This window comes from Phaenicophaeus curvirostris, chromosome 19, assembly GCF_032191515.1.
Source record: "Phaenicophaeus curvirostris isolate KB17595 chromosome 19, BPBGC_Pcur_1.0, whole genome shotgun sequence".
Classification (NCBI taxonomy): domain Eukaryota; kingdom Metazoa; phylum Chordata; class Aves; order Cuculiformes; family Cuculidae; genus Phaenicophaeus; species Phaenicophaeus curvirostris.
This window is the reverse complement of record NC_091410.1, coordinates 7,456,197-7,474,766: the sequence shown is the minus strand read 5'-3', so window position 1 is coordinate 7,474,766 and position 18,570 is coordinate 7,456,197. Positions and strand designations below refer to the sequence as shown.

Sequence of the window (18,570 nt, the reverse complement as noted above, 5' to 3'; positions counted from 1 at the left end):
AAAATTACATTTTATACCAGTCTCCAAGAATGTTCTAGGAGGAAAATGCCAAAGACACTATGGTAAAAGGAACATGACTTGAAGAGCTGCTTTATAAGGAAAGAACACTATTTAATAAATAAATAAATGTTTCTGGAAAAGAAGTCCTATTATGCTTTCTTTAACTAGGGAAGGTTGTTCCTTTAGAAGATTTTGAAGAACAAGGAAGCAGGAATGTGAGGTCATCCTAAAAGCATCATGTAATGCTTTTGATACAACATGTCTTCAAGATGAGTAACTGAAATATGGAAGAATAACACATGCCAAGTCGTTCTGTTTGCAAAGGAACTGTATGACGTGCTCTCCTGAGCAATAATAGACCTTGGCAGGGATGGTGTAGCTTCATCCTAGTTTCTCCCAGGTGTCTTCACTAATGTGAGATGCTGTCAAGTTGTCTCTATGATATTCCTTCTGGATCAGCACAGATGTCCACAGCCTCTGCAAGGGAGCAGTGAAAATTCAAGCCAGTAAAATGCTGATGTTATGCCAGGACCTGGACCTAGGAAGGCATCGCTACTTAAAAGAGCAGTGGGGAACAAGTCTTGTAGTTTAAGACCTTGGGAGGGCTTCCTGTGGGATGTCTCCCTGGGTGATAAGCAGGCTCCACGTGCTGGTGTGCTGCAGGTCCTGGGGTGAAGCTGCTAGATGATGGAGACTGCCTGTCCACAGCTGAAAGAAATGTGGGTCGCAGCCCACAGCAAAGAGCCCTAGATCGCAGCCCAAGAGCCTTCTTGGCTCTTGAGAATGGCACCAGTGTTTCAGTGCTGCCCGTGCTGCCCTGCCAGCCTGGCTGGGCTGGACCGTGCGCTGTCCCCGGGCTCTGTGCTGGTCACTTTTTTCTGCGGAGTTCGCTGTGTAGGTCACTGCCGGACTGCGGGTCACTCGGTGTCTGTGAGGAGCTCACTGCATTGGTCACTCTCCCGTGTGGCAGAAGCAGGGCAGGGGTGTGCGAGAGATCTGGCATCAAGCACAGAAGGCAGGAGACTTGCATGGTGGAGCAAGGAGAAGGTGGCTGGCAGTGGCCCCCACAGCCTGCCCAAGGGGAAGTCACGCTTGACCGATGTGACAGCTTTCTAGGGTGGCACGGCTGGCTGGGGCCAGGGAGACGGCGGAGATAGGGGACAGATTTCAAATCAGTCTTGCTAAAATGAAAACCAGAGCGCCAGTGCAGTTGAACGATTTTAGTAATGTGAAATGAATAGAAGAAAAAACGTCAAATCTTTTTCTCACCACCAGTTGTGTTCCTTGTCCCGCTTGGCTCCCAGCGTGCCGAGTCCACTCTGCAGGGGCAGGAGGAGCAGTGGCCGGAGAGTTGTCCACAGGACTTGGTTCAACAGCCTGGGGGAGAGGGGAAGAGCTGAGCCCCCTGCAGCCCCCGGGGCAGCTCTGCCAGCCCAGGACGGGGCAGGCAGCAGGACCCCTGCCCGGCAGCAGACGCACAGACAAGGGGTCCTGTCCCCACCCCGAAGGAGCTGTGCTGCTGTCCAGGAGACCCCAGCCCCGTGGACGCCCTGCCCACCTCACAGTCCCCATCACACCCTCGGGTTCCCCCACAACCCAGCCCTGGCCATACCATCGTCCCTGCCATGGAACAGAGTCGGCTGCCTGTACCGCCGGCCACGGTAAACAATGCCATCTCGGCCCAACAGAAATGTCTCCACATCATCCTGAGAAGCAGAAAACAGACTGGGTGAATCATAGGGCCGAATCCTGCATCCCTAAGCAACCTTCCCACCCCCAGCTCTTCCTGGGAAAACTGAGGCACGGACCCCTCTGCATGCTCAGCATCTCTCTCCCGGCCTCGCTCTCCCCACCGTGTCCCTACCATTGTCGTCCTTACATTTCTCGGCCGCGGGATGCTGGGTGGTTTGGGCTGGCGGATCGCGAGGCGCTGCTGCGAGGTGGTGATGGTGTGCTGGCCCCCGCAGCTCCTTGGCACCCTGGAGAACGTGCCCGTGGCCGCCTGCTCCCTGTGGGATGGGGCACAAGGGAGCTCAGCGCCTGGCACCGCGGCACCCCAGGTGCCACCCTACAGCCAGGAGCGCCTTGGGCTTGTACCCTTGACAGGCTCCCCTGCTTCTGGGGAGGTGTCCCTGTCCCACTTCTGTCACACAGGGCCGTGCGAGGGGCTTGCCAGGGTCGGATCCCCCCCCACCCCAGACACCCAGGCCCCGTGTCCCACGCAGCGGGGCGTCCCCCGCACCCCTCTCTCCCTACTCCCCCCGGTGTGCCGAGTGCTCCTTACAGGCCAGGCTGCCACGTGGCCAGGGTCTGGTCGCAGGAGAGGCAGGAGCGCCGGCCCAGCGATTGCCTGCAGAGGGGAGAGAAAGGCTGGGTGAGCTCCTGGCAGGGATGTGGCTTGCGGGGAGCAGCGAGGGGCTGGGGGGAACCTTTGGAGAGGGAGCCTGCTTTATCCTCGCTCCCCTGGCAAGGTCCCAACGCCATGGCACGCTCCCCTCGGCCCCACCATCAGCTCCAAAAACTGGCAGCTGCCAGTGGCTGGGAAGGGTGAGCAAGGACATGGGGTGAAGGAGGGGGAGCCCACGCCTGCCATCCAAAGCAGCCCTCACACGGCTTTCATCGCTTCCTCAGCTCTAATAACACCCCTGCACTTTCCCAGGAGGACAGGTCACAACTCAAGTTTGTGGGTGCTGTGTGTCCTAGCCCTGCCCCAGGGCACAAGCCAGTGTCCCCTGCCCTCGCACCAGAAACCCTTGGCACCCACAGCCCAGTGTGCGTTTAGGAGGGCTCCAAACCAGGGGTGGCCCCTCCTGGGACCTCCTCTAGGGTTGGGAAGCTGCTGCTTGCTCTGGGTGGGAGAAGAAGGCACAGCTGCTTCCTCAGCATCCCCACACTTGGGCATTGGCCAAGATGGCCAGAGGCCACAAAGGGGTCGAGTGCTGTCTCTGAAGCCACCACTGTCCCTGTGACACTCACTTAGTCAAAGCTGCGTTGGCAGGCGGTTCATTTGATGCCCCCTTGCGCAGCTCATTCAGGATCTTCTGCAGTTTCATCACCTGCTGCGTGAGAGGCCCCAGCTCCTCGCGATCCAGCTGTGGATGGGAGCACCCTGTCAGCCAGCAACCCCGCGATGGGACGTGGTTGTCCCTGACAGGGGTAGCTGCTTGGGGAGACCCTTGCGGGGAGGCTGCCTGAGGCTGCCAGGCCCCAGAGATGCCAGTTCTGCCTGGAGGGGACAAGAGAGTCCTCACCTTGGAGTTCATCTCTTCCCTGAGCTGCTGCAAGTCCTTCTTCTCTGCTTTGTCCTCCTCTATGTTCCCCACAGACTGGAACAAAGCCTTCCAACACAGAAACCCGCCCGTGATGACCCAGCGTGGCCTGAGATACCACCCAGCCCCTCGAGTCCCCCTTGCCTCGCCACCCTCCTCCAAAGCCTCCCAGAAAGGTATTTGGAGCTGGGCAGCGCTACGAGCACGTTGGCAGGGGGACAAGTCCCTTGTGGTCCCCAGCCGGGATGTGCCTGGAGGATGCTCTGAGCCTGCAGGGCTTTCAGCCACCTACCTGGATATCCTTCTTGTTTTCTTCAACGTGGTCCTGGAGCTTCACCACGGCGGAGCTGACCTGCTTTTGGTCCCCTTGCAGCTGCTTGACTGCAGCCTGGAGCTGTTTCAGCTGCTCCTCCTGCTCATCCAGGGAGGAAGATATCAATGCAGAGCCATGCTCGGGGGGCTGGCTGCCCCGTGGGGACGGACCCTGCTCACTTGGCCCGTGACTATGAACTATCAGTTCCTGCAGGACCTTTTCCTCAAGGCTTTTGTTGCCTACCATCCTGATGACATCAACAAGCCAATCTGGGGGGCAGCGAGGGGCTCCCCCACATTACAGGGAACGCCACCCAACCAGGAACCCACACCGACCCCTGCCAGCCTCTCCCTACCTGGCTCTGCTTGTCCTACCTTCTCTGCTGCATGGTGGGCAGAGGAGTCCACCTGCTTCTGGATCTTCTTGACACTCTTTACTAAGCTTTTGAGCTCCTCCTGCGCGTTTGTGCTGGCAGAGAGCGCTGCCTGCACTTGGACCTGCTCCTTCTTGATGGTCACCAGAGCCTCCTTAAGGTCATTCAGCTGCGAGAATGGGAGAAGCAATGGGCACTGAGATGAGATGGATGCACTCAACGAGTCCAGAGACCATGGAGGCTCCAAGGCCTCCTCCAGCCCAGGGACGTGGTTGGGAACCCCACCAGGACCACCCCAGTGATTCAGCTGGCAGTGGGAGTGCTCGGGCCTAGACCTCACCTGTGCCTGCTGGTCGGCCGTCTGGGCCACCAGCTGCTCCAGCGTGGCCTTGCCCGTCTTCTGCTGCTCTCGCAGCTCATTCAGCTCCTGCTTCAGCTGCAGAGTGGACCTGGCCAGCGAGATGGGGCCATGGGAGGTTTTAGCCTCCACGGGGCTGCTGGGGCCGCGTGCCCCAAAACCGGGATGTTCCTCGGCCTCCCAGTCTCCCTCATAGCCCCACGGGGTAGGAAACCCTCTGCTGTCCTCTTACTTGACTTGCGCCTCCTGGATCTTCTGTAAATCCATTTCCAAACGGGCTTGTGTGGCCTTCATGTCTTTAATTTCCTTGAGGAGAACCTGTGAGAAAGCCACAGCCCCAGAGAGGGTTGGTGGGGATGAGCCCCAGTGGAGGGTCCCTGGGGAGCAGGACCTTCCTCCCCGCTGTGGCCGGCACAGAGCCCGGGGACAGGGCACGGTCCAGCCCAGCCGGGCTGAGAGGGCAGCACGGGCAGCACTGAGACATTGGTCCCATCCTCAAGGGCCAAGAAGGGGCAGCAGCTCCCCAGAGCCCCCAGCCCTGCCCCGCGGGGGCTGTGGCACAAGCCAAGTCGGCAGCGATGGATCCAGCCCTGCCTGCCCACACCAGGCTCCCCGCAAGACCCGTGCCGGGGGGTCCTGGCTGCTGGCCCTTGAGGCTGGGAGCCCTTGGCTGGGTCACTGCCCCGACAGCCTGGGCCCCGGGGCAGCCAGGCTGCAGCCCTGGGGAAGTGCTCTTGGTGCCAGGGGAGCCTGGATACGTCCGCAGGGTGTGGATTCCCTAAAGGTCCCAGCCCCAGCAGATTCTGGCCCTGCAGCGCTGAAGGGGGCTCTGTCCTAACAGGGTTTTGCGGTGGGAGGTGAGCCCCAGGAGGTGCTGCTGGAGCCTTTCAGCTGCCCGAGGAGCACACGTGGTACCTAAGCGCTAGGTCAGGAGCAGGAACCAAAGGGATGAAGGGGATGATGGGGCCGGAACGCCAGGGGTCCTGGACCTCCAGCCGGCAAAACCAAGGACCCCAGAAGCAGGAGGCAAGGCAACTCTGATGAAACCCATCCCACTCCCCATCCCTGAACTCCCTGGGGATGAGCAGGACCCAAGTCTCTCTCCAAGCGTGGTAACTGCCCCATCACTCCCAGACAGCCCAGCAGGGCGGGTCTGGAGACGGATGGTTGTCCCCTTCCCTGCCCCGTTTCCCTCCCACCGTGTACTCCACGTGGTGACCAAATAACCTTCACCGCCTCGCTTTCCGCCCTGTGCCCCTTCTTGTCTGGGCTGTACCTCTGCGGGTGGGTCTCCCAGGCGCTGGACCATGGCTTGCAGCAGGTTATACAGCACTTTGAAGTTGATGTTGTGGCAGTCAGGAGCGACGAAGGCGGTGTCCAGATACTGGGACAGGGTGTTTGAGGCCATGGCTGCTGCCCTGCCTGGAAACACAGAGATTCCCTCGGGGTGGGACAGGAGTTTCTGTGTCTGGAGGGGAGCCGGGAGGGTGGGAGGGTGGTCAGCGGGCAGCCTTCCTCCTCCTCGTGCCCCTCGCCTCAGGCAGCAAGTGAGCCCCGGGCAGGGGGTGACCCACAGACACCAAGCGCCTCGCCCACACCAGGAGCCCCACAGGCACTGTGGGACACACGGACAGAGAGGGACTCAAGGACACAGAGTGCGCAACGCACACCAAATGCCCCTCGGACACTGAGGGACCCACAGAGGGTCAGTGTCTCCGAGCGAGTGCCTCACGCACACCCGGTGCCGCACAGACACTGAGTGACCCCCAGGCACCCCGTGATCCCAGAAATTGAGTGGCCCCAGGCAGTGTCACAATGGGGGGGTGGGGGGGATGGACAGGGCTCATTGTCACCTCACCCGTTGCCAGGTGACAGACCCCCCAGGAGCCTGCAGGTGCCACCCCGGGTCCCCGAGGGGCTTGAGATGAAGTTCTCCCCAGGGCTGGCTGATGCCCCGGTCCCGCCACCTTCTCTTGCACCTCCTGGATCTTCTGTAAATCCTCTACAGGATCTGCCCCAAATCTCATCAGAAAGACCTTTAATTTGAGCGAAATAAATAAATCCAGGGCTTTCCCTTCCTGTTGCTCCATGAGAGAGCAGGCACCTGGAGGCAGCTGTTTTCAGGAAATCAGTGCTGCTGGGGCCGAGTGGGGAGCAGATTTGCACAGAATTGCAGGTTCCTGCTCAGGATGGCGCTGGCATGTCTGGCTGTACAGACAAGCGAAAGCCAAACTGGCACCTCAAGAGGGGAAGGTTCATCACAGGCTCTGGCCAGGGAACCTGCACCCCAGAAAGCCTTTTCCAGACTCTCTTCCGCTCCCCAATCCTCTGATGCAGCTCTCGGGCCCTGCTTTTACAGGGTTTAGCAGAACTCGGGGCTCTGCTGTGGGGGCTGCAGCAGCATCCCCGTGCCCAGTGTCCCAGGACACAGCGTCCCTCTCCTAGGTGTTTGTTTCATGGCACATGGAGTTTGGATGGTTCAAAGAGTCAACAGGGAGTCCTGAGCAAGCCTGGTGGCAGCTAGTGCCTCAGGTGCAAATCCCCTTCCTCCTCTGGGATGCAACTGGAATTTAACTTCTTGTTAGTACTCGTGTTAAAATATTTCCTGTAAAAAACACACAGAAGGAGAGTTTGGCACAATCTTCATGTTAACTTTGAAGTCCATACCAGCAGTAGCTTAGGAAAACTGCAGACTCACAATGGAGAAGTACCTTGTCCTTGGTGGATTCTTTCCCCCTATCTTTTCCTTTCATGGCAGAAGAAAGGGGGGTGACCATGGTGGCTGCAGTTGCAACCAGTTCCACTCCCTGCCATGGGCAGGGACACCTCCCACTGGATCAGGTCACACAAAGTCCCATCCAACTGGGCCTTGAACACCCCCAGGGATGGGGCAGCCACCACTGCTCTGGGCAACCTGGGCCAGGGCCTCCTCACAGCGAAACGTTTCTTCCTAATGTCTCATCTCTATCTCCCCTCTTTCAGCTTAAAACCATCCCTCCTCATCCTATCCCTGCACACCCTGATCCAGAGCCCCTCCCCAGCTTTCCTGGAGCCCCTTTCAGCACTGGAAGCTGCTCTAAGGTCTCCCCAGAGCCTTCTCTCCTCCAGGCTGAGCAACCGCAACTCTCCCAGCCTGTCCTCAGATCACCTTTGTGGCCTCCTCTGGACTCACTCCAACAGATCCATGTCCTTTTAGAGTAGCCATCAGGTGGTGGTGGGGATGAGGGGATGACTGGGGCCACCTGGGACAAGCTGCTTGAGTGGCAGGAGAGCAGAGGGAGTGTCAAAGGTGTTAAAGCTCATATATGTCTGGCCTAATGTTTGACCTTTGGTGACTGTAGTTAGAATCTAGATGGTATTCCTAAATGGCAACGAGACCTTGGGAATACTTAAGCTCCCACAGAGAGGCTTCTAAAGGTGTAAGGGCTGAAAGCTCTTGTTGAAGGAAAAGGCAATAACCTTTTTATTTTACAGTTCAGCACTGAATTGAATGCCCTTCCAGAAAAGGCGTCCCTTCTTACAGCTTCCTGTAAATGGGTGTAACATCAGCCAGTCTCCATGGACTGGAACCTCCCCAGTCAGCCAGGATGTGGGAGCTGAGCACGGGCCGCCCACTCAGAAGAGGAAGGGCACCCGGCCTTCTGCAGAGAGCTGGAGGTGTCCTCCCCACCCCAGGCCCTGGTTCTCCTGCAGCGCTGCAGCGGCCCGGTTTGTGCTGGAGAGACAGCCCGGCCAGGCACACGCAGCCCCGAGATTCCTGCAGGGCAGGAGGAAAGAGCTTTGGGCCAGGGCTGGAGAAGCGACGCGCAGAGGGGCCGACAGAGAGAGGCGGCGTGGCTGGGGCTGGGGAGGCTGGGGGCACCTTGGCTGCAGTGGCCACGAGATGGTGGAGTGGAGAGTCCCGTGTGGCAGAAGCAGGGCAGGGGTGTGCGAGAGATCTGGCATCAAGCACAGAAGGCAGGAGACTTGCATGGTGGAGCAAGGAGAAGGTGGCTGGCAGTGGCCCCCACGGCCTGCCCAAGGGGAAGTCACGCTTGACCGATGTGACAGCTTCCTAGGGTGGCACGGCTGGCTGGGGGCAGGGAGACGGGGGAGATAGGGGACAGATTTCAAATCAGTCTCGCTTAAATGAAAACCAGAGCGCCAGTGCAGTTGAACGATTTTATTAACGTGAAATGAATAAATGAAAAAACGTCAAATCTTTTTTTCACTACGGGTTGCAGTTTTGTCCCGCTTGGCTCCTGGCGTGCTGAGACTTGGTTCAACAGCCTGGGGGAGAGGGGAAGAGCTGAGCCCCCTGCAGCCCCCGGGGCAGCTCTGCCAGCCCAGGACGGGGCAGGCAGCAGGACCCCTGCCCGGCAGCAGACGCACAGACAAGGGGTCCTGTCCCCACCCCGAAGGAGCTGTGCTGCTGTCCAGGAGACCCCAGCCCCGTGGACGCCCTGCCCACCTCACAGTCCCCATCACACCCTCGGGTTCCCCCATAATCCAGCCCTGCCGGGCCGAATCCTGCATCCCTAAGCAACCTTCCCACCCCCAGCTCTTCCTGGGGAAACTGAGGCACGGACCCCTCTGCATGCCCAGCATCTCTCTCCCGGCCTCGCTCTTCCCCACCGTGTCCCTACCATTGTCGTCCTTACATTTCTCGGCCGCAGGGTGGTGGGTGGTTTGGCGCGGCGGATCGCGAGGCGCTCCTGCGGGGTGGTGATGGTGTGCTGGCCCCCGCAGCTCCTTGGCACCCTGGAGAACGTGCCCGTGGCCGCCTGCCCCCTGTGGGATGGGGCACGAGGGAGCTCAGCGCCTGGCACCGCGGCACCCCAGGTGCCACCCTACAGCCACGAGCGCCTTGGGCTTGTACCCTTGACAGCCTCCCCTGCTTCTGGGGAGGTGTCCCTGTCCCACTTCCGTCACACAGGGCCGTGCGAGGGGCTTGCACTCCTCACCCCAGACACCCAGGCCCCGTGTCCCACGCAGCGGGGCATGCCCCGCACCCCTCTCTCCCTACTCCCCCCGGTGTGCCGAGTGCTCCTTACAGGCCAGGCTGCCACGTGGCCAGGGTCTGGTCGCAGGAGAGGCAGGAGCGCCGGCCCAGCGATTGCCTGCAGAGGGGAGAGAAAGGCTGGGTGAGCTCCTGGCAGGGATGTGGCTTGCGGGGAGCAGCGAGGGGCTGGGGGGAACCTTTGGAGAGGGAGCCTGCTTTATCCTCGCTCCCCTGGCAAGTTCGCAACCCCATAGCTGCTTCCAGAATCAAGGGGGTATGAGGAGGGAGAGCAGTTGTTTGTGGGCTCCCACTGCGGGAAAAGGATCTGCTCATATCTGGCAGCAGAGAATCCACAGAGGGGAGCATCCAAACCCCACCAGCACCACAGGACCTGCTCCCACACACTGCTACAACATCTCAGTTCCATGGGAACTGGGGTGCTGGCGAGGACAACAGGAGAGGTTTCCTGTAGCTCTTGCTGGGGTGGGATTCTCCCAGCCTGGGAGCAAACGCTGGGCGTGGGGGATGGAGCATCCCATGGGGTTTACGATGAGCTTTGTCTCAGCTGCCCCAAGCAAAGATCAGGGCACGTTCCCTTCGGCCCCACCATCAGCTCCAACACCCGGCAGCTGCCAGTGGCTGGGAAGGGTGAGCAAGGACATGGGGTGAAGGAGGGGGAGCCCACGCCTGCCATCCAAAGCAGCCCTCACACGGCTTTCATCGCTTCCTCAGCTCTAATAACACCCCTGCACTTTCCCAGGAGGACAGGTCACAACTCAAGTTTGTGGGTGCTGTGTGTCCTAGCCCTGCCCCAGGGCACAAGCCAGTGTCCCCTGCCCTCGCACCAGAAACCCTTGGCACCCACAGCCCAGTGTGCGTTTAGGAGGGCTCCAGACCAGGGGTGGCCCCTCCTGGGACCTCCTCTAGGGTTGGGAAGCTGCTGCTTGCTCTGGGTGGGAGAAGAAGGCACAGCTGCTTCCTCAGCATCCCCACACTTGGGCATTGGCCAAGATGGCCAGAGGCCACAAAGGGGTCGAGTGCTGTCTCTGAAGCCACCACTGTCCCTGTGACACTCACTTAGTCAAAGCTGCGTCGGCAGGCGGTTCCTTTGTTGCCCCCTTGCGCACCTCTTTCGGGACCTTCTGCTTGACAGGTCCCAGCTCCTCGCGATCCAGCTGTGGATGGGAGCACCCTGTCAGCCAGCAACCCCGCGATGGGATGTGGTTGTCCCTGACGGGGGTAGCTGCTTGGGGAGACCCTTTGGGGGTCCAGCCCAGGGACGTGGCTGGGAACCCCACCAGGACCACCCCAGCGATCCAGCTGGCAGTGGGAGTGCTCGCCCCTAGACCTCACCTGTGCCTGCTGCTCAGCCATCTGGGCCATCAACTGCTCCAGCATGGCCTCGATCTTCTTCAAAGAGGCTCGAGTGGCCTTTATTTCCTCGAGAACCTGTGAGAAAACCACAGCCCCAGAGAGGGTTGGTGGGGATGAGCCCCAGGGGAGGGTCCCTGGGGAGCAGGACCTTCCTCCCCGCTGTGGCCGGCACAGAGCCCGGGGACAGGGCACGGTCCAGCCCAGCCGGGCTGAGAGGGCAGCACGGGCAGCACTGAGACATTGGTCCCATCCTCAAGAGCCAAGAAGGGGCAGCAGCTCCCTAGAGACTCCAGCCCTGCCCTGGGGGACCAGTGCACAAGTGACTCCATGCTCCTTGTCAGCTTTGCCCTTCTCCAGCTTCCGCAGAGAGTCAAACAGAGCCTCCCAGTACAGAAAGCGCCCCATGATGTCGCACCAGGGTCCAAGCTGTCTCCGTGCCAGCTGAGTACCAAGGGCTTCCCAGGCTCCTTCAAAAGCCTCCCAGAAAAGCATTTTGGTGCCTGCACGCTGGTGTCCAGGCTGGCAGAGCAGCATGGGCAGCACTAAAACGCTGGTCCCATCCTCAAGAGCCAAGGAGGGGCAGCAGATCCCCGGAGCCTCCAGCCCTGCCCCGGGGGGGCCGTGGCACAAGCCCAGTCCGCACGAATGGATCCATCCCTGCTTGCCTGCACCAGGCTCCCCGTGAGACCCGTGCTGGGGGCTCCTGGCCGCTGCTCTGCAGTCTGGCAGCCCTTGGCTGGGTCACTGCCCCAACAGCCTGGGCAGCGAGGCAGCCAGGCTGCAGCCCTGGGGAGGGGCTCTAGGTGCTGGAGCAGGACGCGCAGAAAGCTGTGCAAACCGCACACCTTGACTGCATGCGGAGTGAGGAGGGCACCATCCAGCTGGCAGGGGGAGTGCTCGCCCCTAGACCTCACCTGTGCCTACTGGTCAGCCCTCTGGGACATCAACTGCTCCTGCGTGGCCTCAATCTTCTTTAAAGAGGCTCGAGTGGCCTTTATTTCCTCGAGAACCTGTGAGAAAACCACAGCACCAGAGAGGGTTGGTGGGGATGAGCCCCAGGGGAGGGTCCCTGGGGAGCAGGACCTTCCTCCCCACTGTGTCTGGCACAGAGCTCGGGGACAGGGCACGGTCCAGCCCAGCCGGGCTGAGAGGGCAGCATGGGCAGCACTGAGACATTGGTCCCACCCTCAAGAGCCAAGGAGGAGCAGCAGATCGGCGGGGCTGTGGCACAAGCCCAGTCCGCACACAGGGTGCTCACACACACCGAGTGCCCCACGGGCAGTGTCACACCAGGCCTGACACCTCTCATTGCAATGTCACCTGCTGACACCAACACCCCCCACAGCCCGAACCGGCACCAACCCGGGTCCCCGGGGCACTTGGGAAGAAGTTCTCCCCAGGGCGGCACATGCCCAGCTCCTGCCACCTTCTCCCCCGCCCTCCCTGCACATGTGCCCACCTTCTCCCTTTCAAACAGCCGCATGCCAAGAAGAGCAGAGACCTCCCTGCAGGGACCTGGCGCAGGAAGCTCGGCTGCTGCCCCCCCTGCCCTGCTCGCTGCCCCACAACAGACACGCCTCGGCCAGCCTGCGGATAAACCTTTAAGGCAGACGGGGAAGCAAAGCCGGGCTGGACAATTTCCCCCCACGGGGCCCTCCCAGCTCCACCCCTCTCCCATGTGGTAGAGAAATTCCAGAAGATCCAGGGGGTGCGAGGCTCTGAGGCTTCTGTCAGAGCTCCAGGGCCTTTGAGCCGTGTCCCTCAGCAGCTCATCCACCCCTAAACCCCTCCAGGGAAGGTGACCCAACCCCGTCCCTGAGCAGCCTGTTCCAGTGCCCGGGGACCCTTCCCGTGAAATACCTGGGCCCCCATCTCTCCTGCTCTAGATCCAGCCGCTCACCTGGATTCCCCATTCGGGGATTTGGGGGCAGGTTTGCCCCGTGCCAGACGACCCTTCGCCTCCATCTCTCCCCGATCCCGCCTCCTCGCCGCCGCCTCCCTGCCTCCTCCCCGCCTCCGCCATTTCAGGGGATCCAGACACAACCCGCCGCCTGAGGAGCAAAAACGCTCGAGGCAGCCTTAATGGCTCCTTTATATATGTTAACGAGCAAGATCACGCGGTCTTTTCTTTGCAACGATTGGGTTTTGCTCCTCGTCCAGGCGCCTCGGCCTGGCCCACGATTGGCTGAGATGAACTGTTCGCTGTCTCCGGGCTGCTGCTTGGAACTTTCTGGGTCCTTCTCTCAGCCAAGGACTTTCAAGGACATTCTCCCCTCCCCTGTGTCCTTCGGCCTGCAAAACCCTCCCGCCATCCCAAGAAAAATTCTTAACTCACAAACTGTCTGGAAAATGCTTTCTTTTCTTTCCTGCCCCAGTTGTCGCTGTCCTTGTTGTCTCTCAGATCAGGTCCCGCTGCTCCTGGCCTTCTCCCTGGGAGCCCCGCACCCACTCACTCCAGAAACTTCCAGAGACTCGTAGTCGGCCCCAAACAACCTTCTCAGCAGTTGTGGCGCTGAGGATATTGTTCACCTCCCGCAATATTGTTCCCCCAACATTTTCTTTATTTTCTGTATTTCTAGTTCTTTGACTAATTGGTTCCCAAAAGTTGTTGGAATGTTTGGTTTTAAACTTTGGGACAGAACTGAGTGTATGCTGAGTTTTCCTGGGAATTTCAGGCTTTTCCCTTTCAAAAGCTAAAAGCTCTTTATTTCCCTCTTCCAGGGGAAGGCAGACAAAGACGACTTACACGTCAAGCACTGTAGACCAAGCCTGTTATTTCAGTTAAAAGAGTAGAGGGATTCAAAGCCCTGAATGTCTGTCCTCACCAAGTCTTGCTTAATGTAAGAACAACAGAACCCATTGAAGGTTTTTATTAATGTGAAATGAATAAAACCTGAGAAGTCCTGGTAATGCCAGCAGTTGGCCGTGCTTGTCCTGCTTGTCAACCGGTCGGCCGCTCTATCGGCCCAGGCTTTAGCTAAACAACTGTCATCCTGTGTATTCTTTAAGTGTGAGCAGCTTCTGTTCTAAGTGTCAGTTGTTTCGGCTGAATTATTAGTATTCTGTTTACCCTTAAGTGTTAGTCCTTTCTCTGTGTTTATCTCGAGCTGCTAACCAATGGTTATCCTGTTCATCAATGGTTAATTCACCTAGGCCCCCCCCCCGCCATCAGGAGCCCCAGGGGGCAGGATTTTCTTTTGTGGAGGAAAATCCATAAGTTTGAATTTGAATCAGGGTAAAATACAGTAATATATATTCTTATGCCTTCTTGTTGGTTACATCAAGCAAAGTAAGCTAACATACTTCAGTTACTATGAGAAAGATACCCTAATTCTACTTTTAAAACTGTGGAGCCAGTAAGAGCAATTGATAACATAAAACTCTGAAGAATAATATGAAATAATACAAACATAGTCTGAAATGTGATGACTACAGCTTCAGACTTTGAGGTATTGCTGAAACTCATTACGTGTGTTGGCTCAGAGAAGCTGCATCTGCTATGTTCCAGAATGGCAGAGAGCACTGAACCTTTAAGCTACTGAATGTGACTGAGAATATTTATTTGCTATAACGTGTGTGTGTATGATCATACAAACTTGTCCGCTGTAAAAAGAATATTTGCCAACACATCAGACCCGAAAACGAAGCGAGGTCTTCTGCCCCGTGGCTGATGTGTAATGGAGCTTGGTTTCACAGGATGCTGAGGTTCTGCTTCATTGAGAAGTTGCTCAGCATCTTGCACGATTATTTCAGATTTGGAGATTTTACAGGTAAATTCTCTGAGTTATTCTGTGACTGTATTCTCCGTTAAACTTAGTTTTTAACTTTTTTTTAATACAGGGAGTAATCCTAGTGTATGATATTACAAATCGTTGGTCATTTGATGGAATGGATCGATGGATAAAAGAAATAGATGAGGTAAGGTACAATCCCAGACTGTCCCTAGTCTCTAACAGATGATGAAAACCAACTGCTTGCAATACTTCCTACTGTTTTCCTGGCATTTGCAGGCAGCGCTTACTACAGAATTACCCAGGATGCCAAGATTAGAACTCTATGTTTATAATTCTAGAAAGTTGGAAATGTATCAGCTCAAGCATCTGATTTCTTTAAAGGTGTTGATGGAAACCATATGGAGGGCAAAGATTTGATATTGTAGTCGCAGTCGCTGTAGATTTGCCACATCATCTGTGCAAACCTCTCTTCCCTGAGGAAGAGATCAGAGAATCATAGAATATCTTAAGCTGGAAGTGACCTCTAGAGATCATCTAGTCCAACCTGCCACTTAGACTTGAAGTCTTGAGAAAAGCTTTTGTTTGGTTTAATTGAGGGAAGGGGAAAATGGAGGCCAAAATATTAATTGTTTGTTACTTCTCTTTGCTCAGCATGCTCCTGGTGTGCCAAAAATCCTGGTTGGAAATCGCCTCCACTTAGCCTTCAAGCGCCAAGTGTCTACTGAGCAAGCGCAAGCCTACGCTGAGAGACTGGGCATGACTTTTTTTGAAGTCAGTCCACTTTGTAATTTCAATATTACAGAGTCCTTCACTGAGCTAGCAAGAACAGTATTAATGAGACACGGAATGGACAGGCTCTGGAGGCTGAACAAGGGTAAGCGATGTGCACTGAAAATGTGTAAATACATTTCTAGCTAAGACTTATGGTTCATTTATATAAAATATTTTAAAGACATTTTGATGCAAAAACATCAAAAAAGAACAACCAGATATCCTGTAGAATTTGCTTTCTAACAGAAAATATATCTGCAGTCGTTAAACTGTTCCTACTTTTTTAGGGAATAACGTCTTTCATAGAACTTACATGTTCAGTCATAAACAGGAAACTGAAACAGCAGATTTTTTGGATAATGTGTGTGTGGGAAAGGGTGTGGGAGGAGAAATAAGAATTCATCCTGGAAGGACAGAGGGCCCGCAGAGTGCTGGGTGTGCTGCTACCACATGGCTGACATAAGCATGCTATTGCAATGCACGTTTTATGTCTGTTTTTAAGTACTGAGTCTGCAGGACCTTTGCTGCCGTGCCGTAGTCTCCTGTACCCCCGTGCATCTTGTTGACAAGCTCCCTCTCCCTGTTGCCTTAAGAAGCCACCTCAAATCTTTCTCTATGGCAAACGGCCTTAATGCCGGGATGATGCATGGACGCTCATACTCCCTCACATCCAGCAACATCAATAAAAGGAACAGCTTAAAGAAAGCTAAAACCATCCATCCTCCGCAGAGCCCACCCAAAAACTGTACAAGAAACAGCTGTAAAATTGCTTAAGCTCCCTATGGGGAAGGGAACCTGGCTGGAATCCCCTCGTGTGAAGGAAGCACTGAACACCAGGACTCCTTGTTCAATGACTGAGCCCACTCTGTGTATGTATCACACAGCAGAGACAGAAATAAGGAAGAGGAGTCTTCTTTCAGAGCTTGCTTCCCGCAGTAATGCTGCTTTGGAATGAATGATGTGTTCAGTGTGACTGGAAGGACGTGGCATTTGACTGTTGGATTTTCATACTGCGTTCTAGTTGCATGATACCCTTGTTTTCACATAGGGGTTAATTATAATTATATTCAGTTCTTAATTTCCTGAAATCTGGAAAGTGACTTGCTGTGTAATTGTATAAAAATTGTCTTTTTGCAAACTATTCAAAAATACAAAAATGAGTCCTTGGTTTGCCCATTCAGGCGGAGGTTTTTAAACGCAATGTATCGTGTACGTTGTTAAATTCTACAAAGAGTGGGACAAATTTTAGTAATGCTGCAATTGTGCAGCTGGATTTTTTTTTAAAGCTTTCTCAATAGCTTTGAAGCACTAACTTAACTAAGCTAAAAACGTATATATAATTATTATGCACATACACAACAAGGTTTTGTCCCATTAGTGTATGTACTAGATTTGATAAAGTTTTTGGTATGTTATTTAATACTTTGGGAAATGAATTTGTGGTTTAAATACTTATTTTTCTGTAAAAAGAAAAAAAATTACATTTTATACCAGTCTCCAAGAATGTTCTAGGAGGAAAATGCCAAAGACACTATGGTAAAAGGAACATGACTTGAAGAGCTGCTTTATAAGGAAAGAACACTATTTAATAAATAAATAAATGTTTCTGGAAAAGAAGTCCTATTATGCTTTCTTTAACTAGGGAAGGTTGTTCCTTTAGAAGATTTTGAAGAACAAGGAAGCAGGAATGTGAGGTCATCCTAAAAGCATCATGTAATGCTTTTGATACAACATGTCTTCAAGGTGAGTAACTGAAATATGGAAGAATAACACATGCCAAGTCGTTCTGTTTGCAAAGGAACTGTATGACGTGCTCTCCTGAGCAATAATAGACCTTGGCAGGGATGGTGTAGCTTCATCCTAGTTTCTCCCAGGTGTCTTCACTAATGTGAGATGCTGTCAAGTTGTCTCTGTGATATTCCTTCTGGATCAGCACAGATGTCCACAGCCTCTGCAAGGGAGCAGTGAAAATTCAAGCCAGTAAAATGCTGATGTTATGCCAGGACCTGCACCTATGAAGGCATCGCTACTTAAAAGAGCAGTGGGGAACAAGTCTTGTAGTTTAAGACCTTGGGAGGGCTTCCTGTGGGATGTCTCCCTGGGTGATAAGCAGGCTCCACGTGCTGGTGTGCTGCAGGTCCTGGGGTGAAGCTGCTAGATGATGGAGACTGCCTGTCCACAGCTGAAAGAAATGTGGATCGCAGCCCAGAGCAACAAAAGGTTAAACCTGGATCAGACATGCCAACTTCAGGAGTGTTCGGGGTCTGTGCATGACTATAAACTCCTTCCAAACTGTAATCTTGGCCTCTTCAGTCACCAGGTCATTAGTTTGTTTTCTTTCCGTATGTACTGTGCGGTAAGAATGTTCAGCTGGGGAGAACATTAATATGGATGTGTGTGTCCTCAAGGTGAGATTCGCTGCTCCTCCTGCCCGCTAAGAGAAGGAGAGGCTGCAGCAGCGCTCCTCCCTTCTGGTAATGCCTGCAGGAATCCCATGTGGAGTGAGTAAAGCCTGGGCCTGTAGTTGGAAAGAAGACTTAACAAGCTCTTCTTGGCTTTTTTTTTACATTTCATGTATTAAGTCTCTTGACTGCCTGAGGACACAAAACCTTGTAAGGATGCAATGTGATTATTTTTATATATAAGTATAAATATATAACATAGAAATATATATGGAGCTAGATGATCTTTGAGGTCCCTTCTGACTCAAGCTATTGTATATATATGTGTGTATATATATACACGTATGAGTGCAAAAAGAATATTGTACCTAGTGGTCACTGCAGGTATTACTGTCCAAGGTCTAATTTTAATGTTATGAAACTTTCCAATAGTCAAAAGTCTTGCTCATTTGCAGCTTTGAAACCAGCTCTGCCTGACCTCGGCATTGAGATAGAAAAATACTGCAGAGGTGATTACAGAAGAGACATCCGTTCAGCACAGATCATCGCTCCGTCTGAAAAACACAGTTTTAAGGAAAACATAGAATCATAGAATAACCAGGTTGGAAGAGACCCACCAGATCATCGAGTCCAACCATTCCTATCAAACACTAAATCATGTCCCTCAGCGCTTTGTCCACCTGTCCCTTAAACACCTCCCGGGAAGGGGACTTAACCCCCTCCCTGAGCAGCCTCTGCCAGTGCCCAATGACCTCTTCTGTGAAGATTTTTTCCTAATGTCCAGCCTAAATCTCCCCTGGCAGAGTTTGAGGCCATTCCCTCTCATCCTGTCCCTTGTTCCTTGGGAGAAGAGCCCAGCTCCCTCCTCTCCACAACCTCCTCTCAGGTAGCTCTCAGAGAAAGAAATCGTGCTGTAAGAGGGACATTCTGTCTAACTTTCAAACCACAACTGCTGAGATGAAACTCGACTGTACTTTAGCTTAAAGCAAAATATT

The 18,570-nt window shown here is 54.8% G+C and overlaps 1 protein-coding gene across 1 annotated transcript; it reads left to right on the top strand.

The window, feature by feature from the left end:
* Window positions 1–14,469: 14,469 nt before the first annotated feature.
* LOC138729047 (ras-related protein Rab-40B-like) lies at window positions 14,470–16,796 on the top strand (the record flags this gene model as incomplete). The annotated part of the gene is made up of 3 exons (XM_069872915.1): window positions 14,470–14,586; window positions 15,054–15,276; window positions 15,676–16,796. Coding segments are annotated over 3 exons (612 nt in total), but the record flags the coding sequence as incomplete, so codon positions are not given.
* Between the last annotated feature and the right edge of the window lie 1,774 nt (window positions 16,797–18,570).